The following is a 24,659-nucleotide window of genomic DNA, read 5'->3' on the forward strand; positions in this document are numbered from 1 at the left end:
TAGTCACATTCATATGCCATTCTGTATTTGTGATTTAAGCATGCTTTAGCTATAATGCCATTCAAACATAGTTCAAAAGTTTTATGAAGTGTTTTATTCTTGATACAAAAACAAAAATTGTAGATAATTCAAATAAATTTATTTATCCTAATTGGATCTGTTCCCATCTAATTTGATTATGTAAGTGTAAACCAAGATTGGACAGCAAGCCGATCATTTAATACGAGAGAATTCTTGTCGTACGGGCATTAGATTACAGACAAATGTCACTATATTTACAAGCGCTTTCTACGAGATTATTTTTGTCTTCTTCGGGTTGATAAATGCGGTTAATATCTTTTTTGAATACAAATATCAAATTATTCCAACAGTATTAATGCTTTGGAATAAAATCAAAGATGGAGATCAAAGCATCAAGCATGATTCCACTGACTTTCCAAATGCCATTGTCAAACTTCTAGGCTTAGAGGAAAGTGGCGCTGAATGTCCGACATACACGTTTTTGCGTTTAAAACTTTGGCTTCAACCTCGCTGGTATCTTGGTACTTGAACAATTCAGTATTTGAACACAAACTGTAGAAAAATGTCACTCTGTACTTGACTGAACAAATGCAACCTGCTAGAACAAATTTTTGATTAATAACATATTTTATTTCATCATCCATAAAAAAAATTTTTATGATAAAAATCAAAAATATGAAAATATTGTCCACTTCCAACCAAGATTAACTAAAAAGTTCAAATGATGACGATACTTTGTAAAAAGGAAACACCCTCATTTAACTAAAATTAATATTAATGTGTAATACATCAGTTTTAATTATGATTGATAGTTAATTATTGATTGCTTTAATAAACATACAGTGTCTCACTTAGTAACAAAAAAGAATGGTATACTCTTGCTAACTTCTGGAATGTAAGCCAATGTTTTGCATTAGTCCTTTGTTTCGTACAGCACAGATGGCATAACACTGTACTTTTTCAATGCGTAACCACTGTGTTATACAAGGGATACCTGTAGATATTTTGTAAACTTTCTTAAAATATCATTTCCATTATGTTTTTTTAATTCAAATGCATGTAGTTCAAAGCAGGTAATTTCCATTCCTTTAGCATTGTATCTTTTTCTCTCGTATTAATGAGTGTTTATTCTACAGTGTATAATTTAATGGCTAAATGTTTTTACATGAAGCATTTAGCCATTAGAATGAATAGTAATAAAAGAACAAAAAACAAATGTATTTATTATAAGTACTTTTGAATTTTTGATTTATTCTTCTAAAGAAGATAGAACCAGTACATGACCTAATGCAACAATTTTATTTAATTTTTCCAATGATAAAATGCATTTCACAATGCGAAAATTAAATAATGTTGTTGCTTCACATCATGCACTCATTCTATTATCTTTAGAAGAATAAATAAAGATTACCAATAGCATAGTTATCCATAAATGAAAAAAGTATTTAAATACATAATTTTTTTTAAATTAGAAAACATTTTAGTAACTATAAAGGTTACGGCTTACATAAATGAAATAGCTATAAATAGACTTCCATACGTATCCCGGATATTGTCTGGAATTGCTGAATGCTTGGAATCTCAGCTGTCGCTGTGTCATAATTGTATGCACGCAAGCAGAGTAGCAAGATTGGATAAAATGCAGTTTTTTAAATTGCATTTCATCCAATGAGTTGTAGCTTTAGAGCTAATATTACTGAGTTAGCAGATAAAATATGAGCGTAAGTCCACTGGTTAGTTAGTAATGTGAACAGGAATCTATTTTCTTGTTTTTTTTTTAATGCGTGCATACATATATGAATAGCATTCCATTTCTATAAGAATATAAAACACACAGAGTTTATATGTTTAAATAATAAACTGTATAACAGAATATGAACTAGATATTAATTATTAAAGTTTGGATTACTTTTATTCTGTTTTACCTTTAACTTTACACTATTTCATTGTGAAATTTTTTAATTTCGTAATAAAATAGCACAAAGTTAAGAATTCATGTCCTATTATGTATAATAAATTATAATTTAAAAACCCTTTTTAAATAAATATAATACACCTTCAAACCTGTAACAAGTCCAGCAGAACAGTATACACTGTTCTGCTGGACTCGTTACAGGTTTGAAGGTGTGTTATATTTATGGTCATTTCTTTGGAAGATTTAATGTTGGAACGTTTTCAATCGATAACAGTCAAAGCGGGAACTTCCATAACATATAAAGACACTAAACACACCTTAAACACTTTTCCAGCAGTTAAATTTAATTAAAACAAATGTTTTCAGCCTGATTGATAATGGGTTTTTTGATTATCTAATATAAAACAAATGTTATATTAAATAATCAAAAACCCTGCTGTGATTTAAAAAATGTAATTTATGTCAAAAAATGCTTTACTCCAAAAATAGAATCTCTACTTAAAAAAACTTGAGGAAGTCTTATCAACCAGGCCGAAAACATTTTCCAGCAATTAACTTTAATCGAAACAGCATTTAAGATGTGTTTAGGGTCCTTATAACTTTTATAATGTGAAAGTGCAGACTTATTAACCAGTTCTTCATCTAGAGCTGACCATACACCTTGGTTTGTTTGCGACAGTCTCGGATTTCTCCTATTTTTAACCCTCAAAAATAGAGTAAAATTTTAAATAAACCGTTTTGATACGTGCTTCTTGTTCTTAGTTATTTATATATTATGCCTTAGTCAGCTGATGAGGGGCTTTTGCCTAAATAGAATGTAATGGTGTGATGTATTAGTCATATAGAACATAATAACTTTTCATTTAGTTACTTGATAAAATATTAATGCATAATTCATAAATATCAAATAAATTGTAAAATAGATATACAAATAAATTGCTGCTTTTATAACTAAATAGATTTCTGGAAGACTTGGTAAGCAAGCAGCCAGAAATATAGTTTGAACTACGTAATATCATATAAGACATTCAACCACAAAAGAAAACAACATTTCATACAACACAGTTGTAAAGTAAGCAGTTATAAACTAAGATTCTATGTAGTCCCACTTTACGAGCAATTGTTATTAAATGTTCTGTAATATAACGTTTAGAATTTTAGCATTTGTAATGCTGAATAATACTGTAGTTTGAAAGTTTGAATTTTGCTATAATTAAACAACATGTCAAATAAAAAAAAATATTTAAACTTTGGCCATTTTCTTGGCCTCCACATTCGTCAGACTTGACTCCATTAGATTTTTTTTTTATGGAGACGTGAAAACAGTAGTGTATGCAACCAAACTTCAATTGTTAGAAGACTTGAAAGCTAAAATAACCAGTGGCGTAGCAAGGGGGTATATCATGCACCGGCGCCACTCGCAGAGGGGTGCCCAAATGGTCTCCAAGACAAACTATATGTGTTTCTGGAGGGGGTGCCAATAAAGTGTCATGTCCCAGGCGCCAGTTATGTTCACTACGCCACTGAAAATAACTAATGTGATTTCATTACTGTAAATCAATTGGCAAATGTTTTCAGAGAACTACAAAATCGTATTACCCTTTGTATTACTAATGATGGTGGACATGTGAAAACTTAATAAAATACAATAAAACCATAAAAGATATAGATTTTCTTATTCCCAATACATTCTACATAATTTTTCTATCACAAACACTAATAAAGTTATATATTTTTTAAGTTGCACACAGACTTTATGGACACCCTGTATAATGGCAACAACTCGTAATTAGGCTGCAATTTGAAAAAATTGTAGACCTATAAATTCCTACAGTCATTTGTCAGTCGGGCCGTCTTTCCTTAATCTCGAGAACCGAGTTAGGTAGCCAAAAGATGAGACCAGATACAGAAACCTTAGGGGCAGGAGGCCCTGAATAATTATATAGGAACTTCCAATGCAAACCAGAAGTCATGTTATTTCGATTCAAAAATTTCTTTTGAAAGGTGTTAGATAAATGACTGGCACAACTCTGTTGCTAACAGGAAAAGAATGATGTACAGGGGCAAGCCACTACTAATTTGAAGTGGAGAGCATATATATTAAATTAAATAAATTAAAAACGTGACTAAAAATTGCAGCCCAGTAATTGCTCATCTGGTTTCATTAATCAACATAGCTCAGTAATTTGGCGGATTGTTTGGCATTAACAAGTACAATTGTACAGGGTGTCCAAAAAGTTACTGTGATGCGAGAAATTTTAATGACATTAAAGTTATATTTTCAGTACTGGGTACTGCATACAAAACTACCAGTATTGTATTCATTACCATACATATAACTTTAACAAAGTTGTTACAAATTTCTTACTGCACAGTAATTATGGACACCCTTTTTATTTTTATTCATATATATATATATATAATCTTAAGAAATCTTAGTTGTGTAATAGTTTTATTTACAAATCGAAAAGTATGCTACAAAATTAAAAGTTTACTCTAAATCTCTTATTAAATCATCATTCTGTTTCTGCAGGTATGAAATTTCAGTTAATGTTACCTATTGTTCCAAGATGGCAGCTTGTCTGATTCCAGCAAGGAAACAGTGGGGACGCACGTTCTAACCTAACCTATTCTAATAATTTTGTTGGTAATAATTATGGTAATTTATTAGAATGGGTTAAGTTAGGCTAGAACGTGCATCCCCACTGTTTCCTTGCTGGAATCAGAGACAAGCCGCCATCTTGGAACCATAGGTAACATTAACCGAAATTTATATTTTATGTCTTTCAATGATTCTTCAGTTTCGTTTGCCTAATTTCAGTAGAGAGAAAACATTATAAAACTAAGCAAGTAATATTTTATATTGAAACTAACCAGTCTATTTTATACAGGTCAGATGATTCCGATTATGAATTCAGTGATCATGAAGTGAATAAAATAATTATTGTAACTCAAACTAACCATCCTAAGAAGCACGAAGGCTATGACAGAACTGGAGATTGGATAACCAGAGTTAAAATGACTCAAGATTTAGCAAAAGTCATTAATGATGGACTACGTTACTATGAACAAGATTTATGGGTTGATGATGAGGTAAATATTAAACTTGTTCTAGTGAAATTTTTAATTGTAATTATGATTTAGTATCACTTTATTTGGTAAGAGATTTGTGCTGTACTAACATTTTTAGTTTTGAGAAACAAAATCATCTCAAAACAGTTGAAAGAAATTGTTCATATACAGGAGCTCATATAGCATACAAACACGGGACTATGGTATACAGATTACAAGCAGTCTTGACTTTCACACATAATTGGTTCCTGAAAGTGTGCGCGAATGTTGAATGTTAGAAAGGAGATGGATGTGAAAAAATATGCACCAAAAACTGTTTTAAAGTATTTATTGATATTTATCAATATGTATACATAATGAAGTAACGAGGCATTTAAGTGCTTTCGGGTGTTTTCTTTATAAACTGGTCAAGAGTTAGTTGAATACTACCCTTTTTCTTCTCTCGAAAAAGATTTCTATAACATGCTGTGTCTTTCTCAATTGCCCTACGCACTTGAGATATACATTCTCCATTGGGATCACATTCTTCCATGATAGTCAAAAAAATTTGTCAAGATGCATGGAGGCTTCATTCATATTTTTAATTGTCAAAGCATTTGACAATTAAAGATATGAATGAAGCCTCCATTTTTATCAGCTTATTTTTCCTCATTTTTATTGTGTATTTCATTGTTGCTCAATTAAGTATTCATTTGACAGAGTTATTGAGTTAGATTCAATCAACTCATCAACTCAGCACACAAGTCTCCAATATTGTTTATTGCATTCCATATATTATAGTTCTTCCAAAAATTTGTTAATATTGGCCCATCTTCCCTGTCAGTTGCTTCGATGGCCTCAGTCATTATTGTCCTCATGTAATATCATTTAAACATAGCTATCACTGTTTGGTCCATAGGTTGTATGAGGCAGGTAGTGTTGGCAGACATAAATGAAGAAAAATGAGATTATTGTTAGTAAATTGGTTGACTTAGTTTATGTTAAACTTAGTCCTTATTGCATAGAAAGAATATTTTATTGTAACATATCTACTATATAAAACTGAAAAACTGGGCAGTCTCTGTCACAGTATGCCAAAAACGGCCTCTAGGGGCTCCCCTACCTATTATTTATACCACGGAATAAACACCCACCAGGGGCGTCCCGGGCTACTAGTATACATGTACATAAAGAAAATTAGTGGAGGCATACACCACTGTCGTTAAATAAGAAATGCAAACATTTAAATTGGATGTTAAAACTCACAGAAACATGTAGAGAGAACAATTTAATTATTCTTCTAGTAATTTTGCTTGTGAAATTGCAAACTTCTTTGGGAACACTGACAACGAAACAAAGTTTTTTGAAAAAAATTTAAAGAAACATTCTTTTTTATAAAGGTAACAAATGATGATGATAAGCTATTTTAATTTGTTACCTCTGTAAAAAGAATTTTTCTTTAAATCTGTTTAAAAAAGCTTTGTTCCATTGTCAGTGTTTCTGAAGAAGTTTGCAATTTCACAAGCAAAATTACTTAAAGAATAATTAATTGTTTTTTCACATTCCTACATATTTTAACACACAATTTAAAAAGTTTGCTTGCAAGGAGGAAACTGATGATACCACGAGTAGACTATCTTTTTTATTGTCCAGCTATACATTTGACAACCAAAGAACAAGAGTTAGAGTTAGAAGTTAACCAATAAGTGTTTATGCATTAAAAGTACATTAATTTCTAACTCTTGATCCTTGGTTGAGGATATAGATATAAATAAATTAATGACACCTAACTGACTCTTTATGTACCATCAACTACCTGCATTGAAAGTTTTTCTTCACAAAAACTTCTCATTCAGTCATTTAGTAATATTGGTTATGGCTTTATTCATGATTTGTGTTATTGAATGTATAACATTAAATCATTATTTACATTTCCAAATCAGTGTTCAGAAATATAATTGTGATGTACTGTGAAAGGAATGTTTATGAAACGTGATAAATGACAAAGTAAATAACAATCATATCGCTTTATTGGTCGAATGAGGGAACAGAGATCAGAATGCCCATCACAGAGACAATTATATAGATATATTTACAACGTCCCCTCTCTTGTTCAAACTTTCCGCAACAGTTAAGATATATTCAATCCTGGTTAAAACTAAGATAATTACAATTCAACTTACCTAATGCTATTACTACTTAAAGCTAGACAGAGAAAAGGAAGGATGAAGGATAGTTAGAAAGTCTACCAGTAGCTTAGATTGGTGGGTCCTGATACTGGGATAAATATTGACAATTATCACTTCATGGACAGTGAATGTCCAATTCATTAGCATCCAGGGGAATAAGAAGCAGTTGTTCATAAACAGGTGCCGAGGCAGAACCTTGGACTTCTCCAGAACAGTTGGCTCACTTATTTTTAAGTCTCCATTTATACTGAAAGAGGGTCTATACTGACTCTCTCTCTCTCTCTCTCTAGTCATAAATCTTGAACCTTGTCTCCGGGTCACTCTCACTTGACCTCTCTCCTTGGTGGAAAACCCAAAAGTCTCTCTTGTCCCGAAGGGGATCTGCAGACACCAGGTCCCCTTCGGGCAGAACTTGACCCCCTTTGTAAACTGGCCAGTCAGGACCCATGAATAGTACAGCTCCTGTCATGTGACAGGAAAGGGTTAAAAACGGAAGGAAGAAGAATTATAGGAAAGAAGAAAGGAGTTCTTATTCTATATACAGTACAATTATATATAACAAAATGGCAGACAGCCACAGTACAGTACGCTCCAAATAAATCATATACATATAAATATTATAAAATTATATTAATAATATAATATATATTAAAATTAATGCAGGTAATATCTTAGAAAATTAATTTTGTCATATTTAATTATAGTCAGATCGACAGTACAAATCGGTGGAGTTAATATCTCAGGAAAGATTTCAGACAATTGCTCCACCAACTCCAATTATTAAACAGACTGTGCCACCTCCTCCTCCTCCTCTTGATACGGAGATCGATGTTGGACCATTATCGAGATCGATGCCAACCGACATGCCAGAATCGTCGAGAGAGCATCCTCGACATCCTAAAGGTTCGCGTACTCCTAGGGTTAGGAAAAATTATATCGATGCACCCAGATTTTATCCTGTCGTGAAAGACAGTGGATCTCCCGAGGACGAGGTAAACTTTGGAACTGTATGTTAATAATTTTACTTACTTTGAATTCATTTTTACAAATTAATTTAATCTGTTAAATTTAAACTTAGAAGACTAAACATGCTCAAGGTATACCTATAGAACATCATGTTGGTTGGGTTATGGATTCTAGAGAACATTGGCCACGATCACGTACCGGATCTCTTAGGTAAGTTTATATGAAATAACAGTAAAAGAAAATACTCTTAAAAGTTAAAGAAAAAATCAAAATGATTAAATTATTTAATAATTAGCAATATATAAAGGATTTTCCAAATAAATGCTACCATTTTAAATTCTTATAATTTTGTTAATTATTATCTAAGAGGAGTGACAGTGGTTATGCTGTAGTGATGTAGTGTGATGTTCACACAAAATATACATAGACCAACAAAGGAAACGTGACAAGAATATTTAGCAACAATATTTTATTTCATGTATTTGAACAAGTTTTTTATGGATTCCAACTCTAAAATTAACAATTACAACATGGCTTCTAATAATGATTAATAGCAGGAATGACAAGGATATGCCATTCACAACAAATAAGTACAAATGATAACCGAAAATTATAACTAATACTTATGTGCTAGCTTCAAACTAAGGGAAGAAAGATGATGATAGGGAGATTAGAAAATTTGGGAAATTAGGATATAGTAAAGTGTGAAATACCTGGGGTTTTTTTCTGGACTTCACAATTTTGGATGGGATGCCACGTTGAACTTTCTCTGAAGAGCTTCATGTCGTCATCTTCACTAGGTTTCTCCTTGCACCTAGTTGCTATACTTTTTATTGTAACTATGATAAAATCCAACTTTCTTCTCCGATTCTTTTGAATTCTCCAGTCACTGCCATTTGCAAACTGAGCACCACATTCAACGTCTGTCCACCTTGAAGTCTGGGGAAAAGAATGTTCTTCCCTTCACTCACTGGCCCTCGGGGCCTCTTTTCTTTCATTGTTCTCTGTGGTTCCAAGAATCGGTCATTACCACCCAAGAGAAAAGAGTTAGAAAGGAAAGTTCTGGAAGCAAGAAGAAACAAAGAACAAAGGAGAGGACTAAAACTATACTTAGATTAATATATACAAAATGACACACAGCTACAGTAGGAAGAATTTGAGTATTGGTTGGATGTGTGCTGTGTGACACAGGGTGTATACATTGAGAAACTGTAATGGACAAATGTGAAATTTGGACAGTTTTCCAATGTTTTAATGTACATTACAACATTCTCAGCTAATGATTAATATAATTACAATAATTTAAAATAGTAGAATTGTTTTTGGAAGAACTTATATAATATCTTATAATATTTGCTCCCTACAAATAATAATATAAATTCATTTTTAGTGAAGGGACTCCAACAGAATCCATATTATCAACTAGTTACGGAAGTACACCGCAGTCTTTACCAGCATTTGAGCATCCAAGTCATTCTTTACTCAAAGAAAATGGTTTTACTCAACAAGTGTATCATAAGTATCGTTCTCGTTGTCTAAAAGGTAAAAGAAATTGAACATAGCTTTCCTTTCTAATTACATTTTTTAATATTAATAGTTTTATTGTACATTAACATGCTTTATGTATTAAATCTTTAATTATATTGGTTTTGTATAATTGGTATTTTATAGAAAGGAAGCGTGTTGGCATCGGACAGTCACCCGAAATGAACACGCTCTTCCGTTTCTGGTCATTTTTTCTAAGGGAGCACTTTAATCGTAAAATGTACGAAGAATTTAAAAAATTAGCTTTAGAAGATGCGAGTGTAGGTTATAGGTAAGTAATAACTTATATAAGAAAGCAAATTACCATATATTTCTGCAGATAAGACAATAGTTGATCATAAAAAAAAGCCCCCAAAATCTGGGGTTGTCTTATAGGACAGATACAAAAAATTAGATTGAAATTTATATAAATCAAAACCATTATAAAAAGTCGAACAAACCGTAATTATTTACTAGAAGAGAGTAGGGTATGTGCACAAAATAGAATAGCCCATACAATGTTTTCGTATAGTCATGGTCATTACCCGAATGCCCGAATTAGTGCGAATGTTTGCAAAAATCGCCAGATGCAAGAAAATAAAATTTGTTCATTCAAAAAATTATGAATAGGACCTAATTCCATATACGCTATACAGTATTATTATCCAGATGATGATCGCTGATCTAAATTCATAGGTCATTGATAGTTTGGGGGTTGTCTTATAGGACAGATATATGCTAAAACTATAAAACTTTGACGAAAATTTATACCTCGTCTTATCTGTGGAAATATACAATATATATTTTGCTGCTTTTTTCATAATTCATAAACCAAGTGATTTTGGTACTGATATTATATTTCAAATTTCAGTTGTCTAGAACCACAGCAACCCAAGTAACTATGCTAGCATTTGACACATTTTTTTATTATTCTCTACCTAATATTTGAATCACATTGTCTAAGTGATTCCTTTTCAGTATTACATCTAAAAAAGAATCCAATACTTTTAAAAAATAAAAATAAATACAGTTCAGGTTATTACAAAGTAAAAACATGATTGCTCATAATTACTCATGGACGCATTCTCTAGTGATGTTCAAATGAGTTCACATTCACCTATTAGTGGAATACATCCGATGACTACAGAATATTTTAACTATTGGTGGGATACTTTCAATGTTTACAGTATTTGTATCTGTTTAGACACAAATACTGTAAACATCAGAAGTATCCGTCTCAATAATTTCTAAGTATAAAGTTAAATTTTTGATGAAATAAATTATGAAGAACATTAAAAAAAAATATCTTTAACTGTAACACAGTTCTGTTTTATTCTGAATTTGTTTTAATATACCAGATGTTAAGAACACCTGACAAAGGAAGGAACCATAGGAACACCTGACAAAGTAAGATTGTAGCCCAGCAAGCACAATATTCAGTTTTCTGTCAGTTTTTATGTTGTTATGCAGAATTATGCAAAAATTTCACATAAAATTTATGAATAACAATTTGTAGCACATATGTACAATACTGACTGAGCAGTAACTACCAGGTTTTGAGTTGGAACATTTCATTGGAAATAAAATTACATGTTAATTTCATGCTTCTATGTTGAAATGAAGGAAAAGTTCTCTTATAAACTCCAAGAAAATGAAAGTTTTGACAAATGTGACAATGACAAAACGAATGTCCCATGCTATCTGACAATATGCAAGGTTATCTCAAAATCTTCCTCAACTCTCCTAAGCTGATTGGCTATTATCTGTGTGGAAGCATCAATTATGTGTTGTAAATCTGTGACATTTTCAACTGTTGTTTGATAAATCATGTCCTTTTGTAGCTCCAATAAAAAATCGAATGGCGTCAAATCAGGAGAACAAGGGGCCACGGAAATGGACCTCTTCGACCAATCCACATTCCTGGAAAAGTGGCATGTAACCATTCTCTGACTGGACGACCTCAGTGGGCAGGGCTCCATCATGTTGGTAACAATGGCAGTAACAAGAACATCTGTAAGCAGTGGTCCAACATGCTCTACTTAGAGCTGCAAGAACTTTTGGGAGTTAAGGGTGTGTCAGTAAAAAAAAAAAGCCCAAGAATTCATTGGTTAAATAATTTGATTTCAAATGTTAACACATTACTGATATTGATTTGCTTATACTTCACTTGCAAGCAATGCAGATTCTCCTGTGCCCAGTAATGCACATCACATGCTTACTTCTCTGTAAATGTAAAAGAATACTTCACCCACTAAGCAAATTTGCCTGGGAATGGTAGGGTCCATGTTACCAAGATCCATAAACATTTCTGCAAAGTTTATTCTTGCATTGTTGTTTTCAGAAAGAAACTCTTGACAAAATTGTTTATTTTTTTTAATTCACATATACAGTACATAATACAGTATATTATACATACATACAAAAATGTAACAGGTTACAGGAATTGTTTAATCTTGCATAATGACTAAGGGTTTTTCAAATATAAACATATTACGAAACCCAATACATTACAATAAAGCTATGTCAATTGCCATATAACATCAGACTATATATTGATGATGATAATTATAAATTACTGATAAATTTGACTCTAGAAGGAGGCATTAGGTGCCATCTCATATTAAATTAAATAATTTTAGATTAAACTGGAAGAAAAGAATCAGCTTGAAGCTGGACTCTAACCCTCAAATTCCGCTTGCTGTGCAGATGTGTTGCCAATTATGTTACCCAGATTTCCAGTCCAGTCTCTTCCAGTATATTTAACATTACAATATAATCATCATTAGTTATTACGGTGCTGACTGGGAATGCATTCAGCACCCTCGCCCTGTAAACCAACAGTGGTTATATCTTAATATTAAATATACTGGAAGAGGAGATCAGACCAGAAGTTTGGGTGGTGTAATTGGTAACGCGTCTGCACAGCAAGCAGGTGTTGCGAGTTCAAGTCCCGCTCCAAGTTGATTCTTTTCTTCCAGTTTAATCTAAAATTATTTAATTAAATTATAATTATTAAATTTAATACGAGATGGTGCTTAATGCCTCCCTCTAGGGTCAAATTTATTAGTAATTTATAATTATTATTGCCAATATGTATTCTGATGTTATACAGCAGTTGATGTAGCTTTAAGAATTTTTCTATATTTTTTTTATAAAATTTAATGAAATGAGATGAATTGAAATTATACAATTTATCTTTCTGTTACTAATAAAAAAAAAAGTTGTGTGGTTTTAAAGATATTCTATTCTCTTAAATGTTTCACTCATTTTTAACTTATGCTTTTTATAGGTATGGACTGGAATGCTTATTTCGGTTTTACAGTTATGGTCTTGAAAAACATTTTAGGCAAGATATATTTCAAGACTTTCAAGTTGAAACTATGAAAGACACAGAAAATGGTAAATAATTTTATATCATTATATTTTATTTTTTACGTAATGGAGTTGCATGTCGATACTGAATTGACTTAATTCATGTAAATGAATCACTAATGTGTAACAACATATACAACAAAGCCAATAATTAATTTAAATAACATATTTACTGTAAAAAAATTAAACTTTTTGATGCTAATAAGAGATTTCACAATGTTTTTAGGTCACTGAGAACAGAACTCTCTTTATGATGCACATATCTATTGTTTGATTTTTAGACGTATAATTTTTATACACATTTTTCAGATTGCATTACATACAAAAGTCAGAAATGTTTGTAATATTCTACATAGGCTCATGCAAAATTCTTCATAAAGAAAAAATATCCATACATGCATTCAGTCTGCATTTAATATATAACTACATGTAGCAACTAATGTGAAAATACTTTAAATTTTGAATAGATGATGAATAACTGGCAAGAAAATATATAAAAAAGAACATAAAATAAACAAAACACAAACAATGTTTTAATTAGAAATTTTATTAACAATATAGGCATTTTGAAGAGCTGACTTTGCTACAAATTAGACAATCCATAAGTAAATAGACAACCTGAATGTTAGCAAATGCACGAGGCAATATTAACTCCGAAAAATACATTGCCATATTGGAGAAGAGTCCTCTTCCAATATTCTTTGGTGGGTTGAGGGCAAAATATCCATTCTGTTCACAGATGATGGAGCACATTCCACTCTTTCAAAAAGACTTGGAATTGGCTGGCAACAGAAGGCATCTGCCAGCTTCCATGGACTAAACAGTTACCTAACGTAAATCCCATCAAACATGTCTGTGATCTGATATATGTGCAATATAACAACATTCACAAAAACTGCTTTCCTTGGAGAACTTTTAGATTGTTGTTACCCAACATTTTGCAGGCCAAGATAGCAGAACTCATAATTCCATTCCTGACCAAGCTTTGTGATTTTTATATGCAAATGAGGCATTTTTATTACATGGTTAACATGAAATAAAAGACAGTGTTTTAAATTAAAGATGTCTATTTACTTATAGGTTCACTCTGTAGTTCTTCAAAATATTGGTAGAGAGAATTTTTTTTTTTCTGTAGAAATAACTAGCATATAAAAAGAACTGTTTAATACTTGGACTAAAGATACTCTTACTTTCTGATATATGTATTTTTTAAAATATAAATTTTAGTTTATTCTTAACTAAACGAAAGTAGTTATAATGTTACGTATTACTACAGCCGTTTTATTGTTCTCTTCTTCGAATAACAGTCTTAACTAGTCTATTAAAGGCAAACATCTTTATCTGAAGCATGATTCAAACACACAGTTTGGCAAATTATAAACAACAATTTTAACTAAATTTCTTGCCAAATTGTTTAATGTCTACTTAAACAAAAGAAAGATTAAAACAATTAACTTGCTTGCTTAGAAGACAAAATTTTTTGTAAGATGCAAGCATTTCTAGCGGTATTTTGTTGCAGATATATTTGTAAAATTAAGTGTAATTTATTAAAGCTATTTAATATTATTCTTGAAATTTTTATAGTGAGATAATAATTAAATTGAATTATATATGGTTATTTATAAGGGGGTCTGTTAAACTGAGAGTTTAACAGACCCCAATTTAATGACTTTGGATTTAATGTATAAAAAGTCCTATAGGAAAAATTTAAAACCATTTTTATTTACTAATAGAGCATGCTCTAAAGCAGTGGTTCTTAACCTTTTTAGCGGTCAGCACCCCCTTGAATCTAAAAATAAGCTCTTTCACCCCCCTTAAAAAAATGTGTGTATATTTTTTATTTAAGAAAAAACATTTATTGCATAAACAAATGCCATGTTTATTTACAATATATATTACTATATAACATAAAAAACAATATTTAAATTTTAATGGCTAGGTTGTTGTTGTTTATTCATAATAATTCTATTAAAACGAGACTCCTTTTTTGAAAGAGCCAAGCATAAGTCATCAGATGCATTTAAGTGATTTCTGGCTTTTGTTTTGATGTGCAAAAGTGCTGAAAATCCCATTTCACAATGGTAGGTGGTGGCAAATGGTAAAAGTGTCTCTAGTGCTGCTTTTGCCAGTTGTGGATAAGCTTCTAACTGTTTACACCAGAACTGTTCTAAATCTAGTTTTTCAAATTCCATTTCCATATGTGCATTAGCTTTTAATTTTTGAAATTTTTCTCACACCCCTGAGGGTTCACATACCCCAGGTTAAGAACCACTGCTCTAAAGGGTTGGATGAACGAGTCAATCAGTATTAAATACTTATAATTATATTTTACTTATACATTATGACAACATTTTAAATTCATTATTGATATATACTTTTAAAACACGTCTGATTTAATGGACTTTCAGCAATAATGGCCAGCTCCTTACTTCAATTGTTCATTAAATTGAGGGTCTACTGTACATGCAGGCATGCATATTTCACCTTATAAATAGCACTTAACTAATTTATTGATGTATAAAAGCTGAAATTTTTAAATAACTTTTTTTAATGATTTGTTTATTCCTAATTTTACTTGTTTAATTTTATAGATTTTAAAATTTAAGATATTTGAAAGTAATTTAATTTTAGAAGAATTAATGATTATTTTTAAGTAATTTTGTTGTTTTATTTCTAGGTCATTTGTATGGTTTAGAAAAATTCTGGGCATTCCTAAAGTACTATAAACACTCCAAAAAGCTCAAAGTTGATCCCGTTTTAATGGCAAAATTAGACAACTACAAAACGGTAGAAGATTTTCGTGTAGAAGTAAGTTAATTTGTCGAGTTCTGTAATTTACAAATTTTCATCCATTCATTTTTTTTCTTTCTTGTAATGTTTTCTTGACTGGATGTATGCAATTGTTGTAGGAAATTACAAAATCAAATGTTTCAAATTTTAAAACTGTGTGATTCTATATTATTCACTCATTTAAGTACATAAATTGTTGAGCTTACTATATTCATATATATATACAATGCAGAAAATTGTTTTTAAATTTTTCTTATATAAATTTTTATATAAAAACCAAATAATAAAATTTATAAAAATAAATTTTTATTATTTTGATGCAGATGGATTTAAATGAGAGGAGACCACCTTTTATGAGAATTCACGATGGCGGAGAGGGAAGCAGCGGTCGTCAGAGGAATCTTTCGGAATCTTCGGGCAGCAAGAGGCAACATTCTGAAGGAACGGGTGCCAAATACAGAAGATACACTATGTCTTTCACGGAAGGCCAAACTAGAAATCGTAAAGCTCAACATCTCCCGCGAGATAGAACTAGTGGTGATACTAAAAAACCTCGAAGTCAGACTATATCGGCCATCGGTGGTGAAACTTCGAACGAAAAGAAGAACGATACTCCCGTCGTAAACGGTAGGAATGATCCCATTAACGAAGCTGTGATTCCTAACAAGTCGTCGTGTCATGCCTCGGCTCTAAAATGCAACAATGCTCAGCCTAAAACTTTGCAGAAAACGGCAGAAAGCAAGGACAATGATTCTAGCAAACAAGAAAAGGTCAAAACAACAGGAGTGCTATTAGAAAATACTGCCACAAGTGTCAGAAAGTAGCCTAGTCTTGGATAATTTGTCATGCTTTGGTAGAGAGAGCGAGAAAAAAAGTGTTTTTTATGTAAAAAAAATCATTTAATAGACTCGAGTGTGAAGGAATTGCATTAGTGCTTAAACTTATTCAAGTATTCCAACAATTATATCAAATAATTCTTCCAAATTAAGAAAATTATAAATTGAACGGATGCTAAAATAGCGAAACAAAGACGAAAATATTCAAATTAAAATTTTTTTAAAATTTTTATTTTTTGAACATAGGCAGTTACCTATCATCACTTCGTAATTGTCTTTATTTGAATTTGGGAATATTGTCAAAAGTTAATATTTAGATAATGACGAGATACAAATTTTAAATTTAAAATGATGATATTATTACTATTTTTATTTTTTAATTTGTTAATTTGACTGCAGTCGACAAAATAATGTTTCAAAATTAATTTTTTTAACAGTTTAAACAGTAGAAGAAATCTGTAAAAAAACGACTCCAAAAAAAAAACAAAAAAACTGTACAATTTAATAGTCATTTTGAAGCTTGTTAGTGAAACGAGTTATTAGATGTTCATAAATAATTTTTATACATTTGTCATACATGAAGACAGTGCCATGTCGATTTTCTGTGTTCTCTTCACGTAAATAATCATTCGCGCCAGCTCTCGTATGGCGAAATATTTGAAAATTTTCACCAAGTGTCAAAGCAGTTTCGATCGAATGGTCTAAAGTCGAACGGCTTCTTTACGATACTCTTTTATTTGTTGTATACATCTTGATTATAGAAATCACTGTTACCGAAAGGAAAAAATTTGAGTAAATAATCATCGCCGTGTAGCAAGTTTTAATTTATTAATGCTATGAATGGTTTATAAATGGTACCTCTTATTCTTTTCTAAAGTGAATATTTCTTGAATGGTATAAATGGAATTATTTAAGAAGTGAAATTATTAATAGGAAGATTGTTATATGAAACACAGAAGAATAAAAGCAGCGAATATCTCGAAGGGAGTACAAAATGGAAACTGTTAAAAAGAAGCATTTTTTCTTTTTCGACACGAATTTCATTTTCACAATGGAATAAAAACTGAATGAGTTAGCCAACGGGTGAAATCACCGGCAAGAATTTCGTCGAGGAACGTTCTCTTTGAAGCAAATTTAACATCAATTTTTTGGTGCTATGTATCAGGCAGATTAGTTGAAGATATGCAATACACGTTCGCCTGACATTCATGGCTTGGCAGTACAGTAGAATTATAGTTTTGTGTGTGTAAGCATGCGAGTGTCTGCTTCTGTTACGTCGGTTTGCACCGTGGGAAATTATAGGTGCATTATAGTAAAATGTAATTATAAAAATATTACAAAAAAAAAACCCCCCCAAAAAAAAAAGAAAAGAAAATTATTCTTCCATTGATGATTTCAGTAAAATGTTTTTAGTGTGAATGAAAGTATTGGTTTGCACAAGAAAAAAAATTATATAAAATTTAGTACACATTTTTGTGTATTTTGTAAATAAGGGGAAGCATTGTAGAATTATTATTATTATTTTTTTTTTTTTTTTAGTGATAGTATTAAATTGAAATACCAATTTCATTATATATATATGTGAAGTTCATTCAATCAAGCAAACAGTTGATATATAAATATTTATCGAAGAAAATGAACAAAACAATAATTAATGTACGATTTTATTTGTTTTCCCCATTCTGCAGTCAAGAGAATGGCGCAAAAATTAAGATTTGTGTACACCAAATGTGATTTAATTGATTCGTTTTCGAAAAAACAAGCAATTATTTTGTGATTTTTGTGAAGAAGCAATATTGTTTTTTTTTTTTTTTCTTTCTCTTTTTTTCTTTTCTTGGAAAGAAACACGCTTATAAGTTGTATATCGTGCATATTATGCATTCGGGGTGCAAATTGTATCTTAACTATATTAATGCTTTTTCATTTCTTTGATGTGCCTTCCATTTCTGTGATCTCATTCACGCATAACATTCCTTCTGCTTTCAAACCTCCGCATCATCGCAGGCTTTCGATTCACGGATTTACAAGTTTCGTTTATTTTACTTTTTTTCTGTTGAAGAAAACAAAAATATATTTTAAAAATCATTTCATTTTTTATTATTTTTTTTCCTTCTTCTTTCAGATTTTTCTTTTGTCGTATTGTTTAATCAATGTTCATTCGGCTTGCTGATCAGGATACGTCAGTCGTCGAAGAATTTACATATAAAAAAAAAAAAACTGCTCTTTTGAAAGGTATGGGAGTACTGTAATTTGTAGCCTTCAAATTATATATATACATACATACATATATATATATATATATATAAACAATACATATTCTACTAAAAATTTATTTTTCTTCACTTTTCTATGAGGGTTTTTCTGTCTAGACATAAGCAGTAATTTGTTAGCCACATCTGAAGGGTTGCCAAACATAAAAATAATAAAAAAAAATACATAAAAAAAATGACAATAATATGCAATGATGACTTGTGTCATCCAATTATAAATCTATGGGACAATATATATGTAATTATTATGTAAATACTAACTTGCAATTATTATTATTATATTTTATTTTAATTATTATTATTGTTTTTTTTTTTTTTTTTTTTTGTTCTTTTGGATGGGTTGTAGAATGTTTCCTGACAATATATCATCGCCGGGTGGTATGTTTTAAGTGCCTATTGTCAACCCTCCAGAAACGAGAGAGATAATAAATAAAAATAATAGAAAAATTACCATAAAAAAATTAATAAATGAGTAAGAATTTGTCGAGTCTGTTAAATAATCTTGTAGAAAAAAAAAAAAAGAAAAGATTATATATTAAGATTTTTTTGTATTGCGTTAATTTTCTGCATGGTTATGTGCTCGTGCATATACGCTGTGTAGCGGATATTACTTGATTATATCACTTTTCTTTCTGTTTTTTTTTTTTCTGTTTGTTTGTGCTTTGTGTTATATATAAATATATAAATAATATATATATATATATATGTGTGTGTATATAATAAATACATACATACATATATATGTATATTAAAAGAATAAAAAATATGATCACCAGCAAATAACTTTTAAGGTAAGAATAAAAGGGATATTTCAGAGGGATGAAGTGTTGTTTTTTTATTCCATTACACATGCATTTTTTTAAGTTTTTTTGATACAGAGAGAGAGAGAGAAGTGTAACATTTAAATTTATATTCAGATTATAGCATGAAGAAATTTACTTTAAAATGCAATTAAAAGATTAGAAGATTGTTTTTTAAGCTTAAAATGTGTTATTTTTTTGGAAAATTCACACATTTTTTTAATTAATTGGTACATATCATATCTTTCAGAATGCATAAGATGCAAAATTTAAGTTCATTTTGGCATTGTTATATGAAGAAATTTATTTTAAAAATCACTAATAAATTTATAAAAGTCGAATTAACCTGAAAATGTGTTAAATATTAATGATTTTAAAAATTTCGTGAAATTAAATTCATTTAATGAAGCAAAATACCTGAATTTTTTTAGATGGAATGTAGTAAATTTCGAATTTATATATTGACATTACGTTACAATACTAAGAAATTGGGAACATTTTAATTTAATTTAGATTTATTAGAGAATTGGCATCTTTATTTCTATTAATAATATAAGAGAAATTGAGCATAATATGAATGAATTGTTTGATTTTTTTTTATAATTAATCCAAAAAATCACTAGTAAATTGTAGTTTTACCAGTTTCCTGGAGTCTCGGTGCGAATTACTCCAAAATTTGTCACCTAAAAATACAGAATTGTGCTCTAATTTATCATATTTACTAAAGTATAAGCGAAGAAGAATCATTAAATTCGAAGTCTCTTGAGGAAAATCAAAAAAAATTTATTCCTTTATTGATTTAATATAGAATCCTACCACCACGCTGATTACTATTATTTGAAATCCAATATATGATATATAATCAGGGAAAATGTGTAAAAATTTCCTCAAAATCATCAACAAACGTGACTATAAAAGTGTTTTTTTTTTTGAAGTTGGACCGTTCGAAAAAAAATTCTTCTGTGACTTTAATGATACATTAATGCTTCTTTAATAGGGGAAGTAAAGGTTATATTTTTAGATCGAATCTAAAAAAAAACAAGATCGTAATCAATGTATCGAAATCAATAACCGATAGCCCACAAGTAACAAGCTATTAACTGTTTATATACGAGAAGACATTGACTCTAGAGGGGTTAAAATGAGGGTTGGACTACCTCGGAGCGCATTAGTTCAATGGTAACTTTCATAAGGTCTATCATTTGCAGCTTTTACCGGCTGATAGTTAACTCCTGATGAACTCACGACGTCTTAACGAGTTGCTCCAGGCTTTGTCGGAGTTAAGCCCCCTAAGTAGACGATTTAAGTACTAAGAAGAGGGTGTAAAGGGCGCGAATTTCGTACTAATATAGAGAAATGGGCGCCAATCAGTCTTGTTCGGTGTTGCCGCCGTTTCATTTTTACCATTGCGACTTGTCATTTAAAACAGTCGTGAAAATCATTAAAGGTCGACAAATTTTTCCAGCGAGAGATTTTAATCTGTTTTGTACCGAAAGTAGTGTTTGAACTACCTTTTTACCAAGTCGTTCGTGGTACTGGGTATTCGTAACAGTGAGTTTGATGCTACGTAACCGAATAAAACTATAGTAATATGAAGGGCCTCGAAAGTTATGGGGTATGTGGGTACCAAAGTGAAGAAACAACGTTTTTTTCAGTCTCCAGCAGTCCCCTCTCGATGGTTCTGGCAACTGTTGAACAATATTGGAGTTTACCATGAGTACCACGGAACGTAATGGTATCGGAACACGATACTGTGGTACTTGGCATAATAAAACCAAGTGACAATGTGAGGTGCACTTTAGACATGTCCTAGAATCACCATACTAAGTGCATTTCACTGCGGGAAAGACACAAACCAGTATCATGAACTCCCTTTCTGCCAATGATACTACGTAGGCTACATGGCACTAAGTGCATCGCTACTAACCCAATACCACGAACGACTTGGGTGGGTATGTTGACAATATGGAGAACTGTCTAGAGAGTTTACAGTAGTAAGTATATCACGAGTACCATAAAATGTAATGGTACTCATCTGTTCAGTATTATGTCTTTCATACATTCGCTGTTAGATGTAGGGCATTCTATCTCCACTCTACGTGGAGGGCATTTAACAGTACGAAAGACACGAGTATTACGTCTGTTATGCACTTCATATGATTGACACGGTATCATAGGGACCCCTGAACTGCTTAATGACAAGTACCACGTGTAACAGCATCCTGTAGTATCGCTAAACTTCATGATAGATGTGAATAACACGTCAATCACGACTCGATATTCAATGCAACACGAATTACCGAACAGCATGCTACCATAGAATATCATAAAAATATCCAGTGGTACTGTTACGTTACTCGTACCATTACACATCACTATCGATCATTCTTCACGTGTGAAAGCACATTTAATTATTTATTGTTTTTCGTTCAGTTTATTTTCACGCGAGATTAAAAATACAGAAATTTAGCATTTCGAAAAAATTTCAACTAGTGAAAAACATTGCCATTGCTTATATACAAAGAACTTAGTATCAGTAATGTTTATTGTAGACTCATCTGGTTGGTATATTTTTAACACTTTGTTTAAATTCTAACTAAGAATTGATAGAGATGACTTAAGTTTAAATATCAGTTTCTCTCTTAAAATATACATTTTCGTGTGTTTTTCCACTGTTGAACCTATTAAATTAGCGAAAAATAACAAAGTTTTTAATTAATTACATCAATTATTCGACTAAGTTAAGGGTGTATCCTAATTCTACACCCCTATACACTGCAAGTGTAAAGGGGAGGCAGAATTAGGATACATTCTTAACATCTACCCCCTGTTTTTTTTTTATTGATTACAAATGACACAAGCTGGCCTTCCTCCTTTATTGCTTCCTGGATCTTTCCCTTCATTTTTTTTACCTAGCATTCCTTACTTACCCTTACTTTTCTTCCTAATGACCTAGTTACAGCAGTATTAGAATTAGATTTTAGAATAGATCCTCTCTGTATAGGCCTCGTATTAAGCTTATACTGTTTAAAGGAGAGGTGTTTACACGTATATTACTAGTTTAACCTGAGTTTAACTACGCTCAACCTGAAATGCATATGTAGAAGAGAAAATTGAATAATAAATTGTACGTGGTTAAACTATTGCTATAGGAAATACTATACCTGACATAAAGGATTATAGAGTTAAACTAATACAGATACCCTATTTAAAGAAATAACATATGTTAATATCATAAATTACAATCATACTGTTTCATAGCACATAATTTACAAGTCCATTGTGTTTTCTACACAATTGGAGGCCTGAAAAATATCAATTTTTTGATTTCCTTACATTTAAATTTGAGGCCCTTTTTAATTTGTATGTAAATATGAGGCCTAAACAAAAAGTTCAGTGTAGATATGAATAACCACACCACAGTACATAATTTCTGAAGAACCTCGCATTTTAAAAACACACAAAACACGAGGCACAAACCATTAACTCCTTCCTCTTCCAAGCCTCGGATAGAAGCAACCACATACACTTAACTTCACACTCCAGCAATCTGGGATCCAAAATGGCACCCTCACGATTAAAATCGACTAACCTCGATTGTATTAAAAGCTTGATATTTGAAACTAACCACCCAGTTAGGCTTCCTCGTGTTATTTAGTAACGTTCAATTAACGTAACAGATAGCGAACTATTTATTTGTATCTCATTATCTAGAGAACACTTAGTTACTGGAGGGGGGGTGTTAGAGAGAGCGAGGATCTGGAAAATCGCAAAGAGCAACCTTCATTATGCGACTATTAAGAGAATCGCTGAAACTTTGACATAAAAATCAACAAGTACTAATGATGTATAATCGCGTAGACAAGTTAGGTAATTTGCTATTAGTGATAGACGAGTCTGACACCAGACATTGTTACCCTAACTGGCAAGACCTCTCGTTGACCTTGTGCTACTAATCTCTCTCTCTTAAATAAACTCTCAAACAATTATGTGAATATATATACTATAGTTTATTAAACAGCACGCGACCATCCGTTGCTCAAGAGGCATTTATTTTTAAGCGATGTTGACGATAGACGGTGAGAAGGGATGTTGTACAGATCACCCAAATGACGTTTCACCAAACAAATAAACCTCTTCTACTAGTTGATGTTGCTCCTTCGCTCGCTCTTACCTTACGTTGTTTACTGATAATTATAAGATTACAAAGTATAAATTGAAAAAAAAACACGTGTTTAATTGTAACATTAATAAATGGGGTAGTGTTAATTAACGTGAATTTACACTGGTGTCTTACCTTTACTCCAGCGTGGCGTGCAATTCGTGCTGTGTTCAATTTTAACAAATGAATCGAAGCAGTTTTAAATAACACTTTTATTCATCTTTGTGGAGTTTTTAGACGAGACGTAGTGTTCAGTCGGTGTGTTTTTAATTATTAAAAGATGGTAATTGATCTCTTAAATGACGAGTTTTAACATGAAACCTCTCGTCGAATTTCAGTTTGAATTTCAGAAATTCATCTTCGAAGATAAATCTAAAAACATATGCATTTTGTACATGATTTATTGATTTTTTGGAATGGGTAGTGTTTTGTTTTTTAGTTATTGACAGATGTAAGCACATCAGTTGCTGTAGTAAATGGTAAGTTTCAGTAAGAAATGTGGTCGGATTTGGGTTGAAAATTAAAAACAAAATTCTCATACATGAATCGAAGAAAGTGCGTGTGTTTTTTAGATGTTATATTGACTTTTTGGAGTGATAGATTAGTTTTTTAATTACTAGAAATTAGTGAGATTATCAGTTAATCTTTTAAAAGGTAAGTTTCAAGGTAAAAACCTTATAGAATTTTGATTCGAAACTCAAACAAATACGTCTTTTTGAATGATGAATTTAAAAAAGACACGTATTTTTTGAATATTCATTTT

General features: G+C 31.1%; 1 protein-coding gene across 5 annotated transcripts in view; it reads left to right on the forward strand.

Moving 5' to 3' along the window:
- The window catches only part of larp (La related protein), a 131,158-nt gene extending 111,404 nt beyond the window's left edge, over positions 1-19,754 (forward strand). For 2 of the 5 annotated variants that reach the window (XM_067278103.1, XM_067278100.1), the window contains 8 exons: positions 4,828-5,029; positions 7,881-8,183; positions 8,255-8,352; positions 9,533-9,684; positions 9,814-9,958; positions 12,956-13,065; positions 15,716-15,846; positions 16,152-19,754. In XM_067278103.1, coding sequence (XP_067134204.1) covers positions 4,828-5,029; positions 7,881-8,183; positions 8,255-8,352; positions 9,533-9,684; positions 9,814-9,958; positions 12,956-13,065; positions 15,716-15,846; positions 16,152-16,652 — 1,642 coding nt within the window. In that variant the 3' untranslated portion in view covers positions 16,653-19,754. The remainder of the gene's footprint in view (positions 1-4,827; positions 5,030-7,880; positions 8,184-8,254; positions 8,353-9,532; positions 9,685-9,813; positions 9,959-12,955; positions 13,066-15,715; positions 15,847-16,151) is intronic. The other 3 variants (XM_067278101.1, XM_067278102.1, XM_067278104.1) reach the window with 3 other exon arrangements.
- Positions 19,755-24,659: the final 4,905 nt, after the last annotated feature.

Source organism: Centruroides vittatus, unplaced genomic scaffold (assembly GCF_030686945.1).
Source record: "Centruroides vittatus isolate TY-2023 unplaced genomic scaffold, ASM3068694v2 contig_790, whole genome shotgun sequence".
NCBI classification, from domain to species: Eukaryota; Metazoa; Arthropoda; class Arachnida; order Scorpiones; family Buthidae; genus Centruroides; species Centruroides vittatus.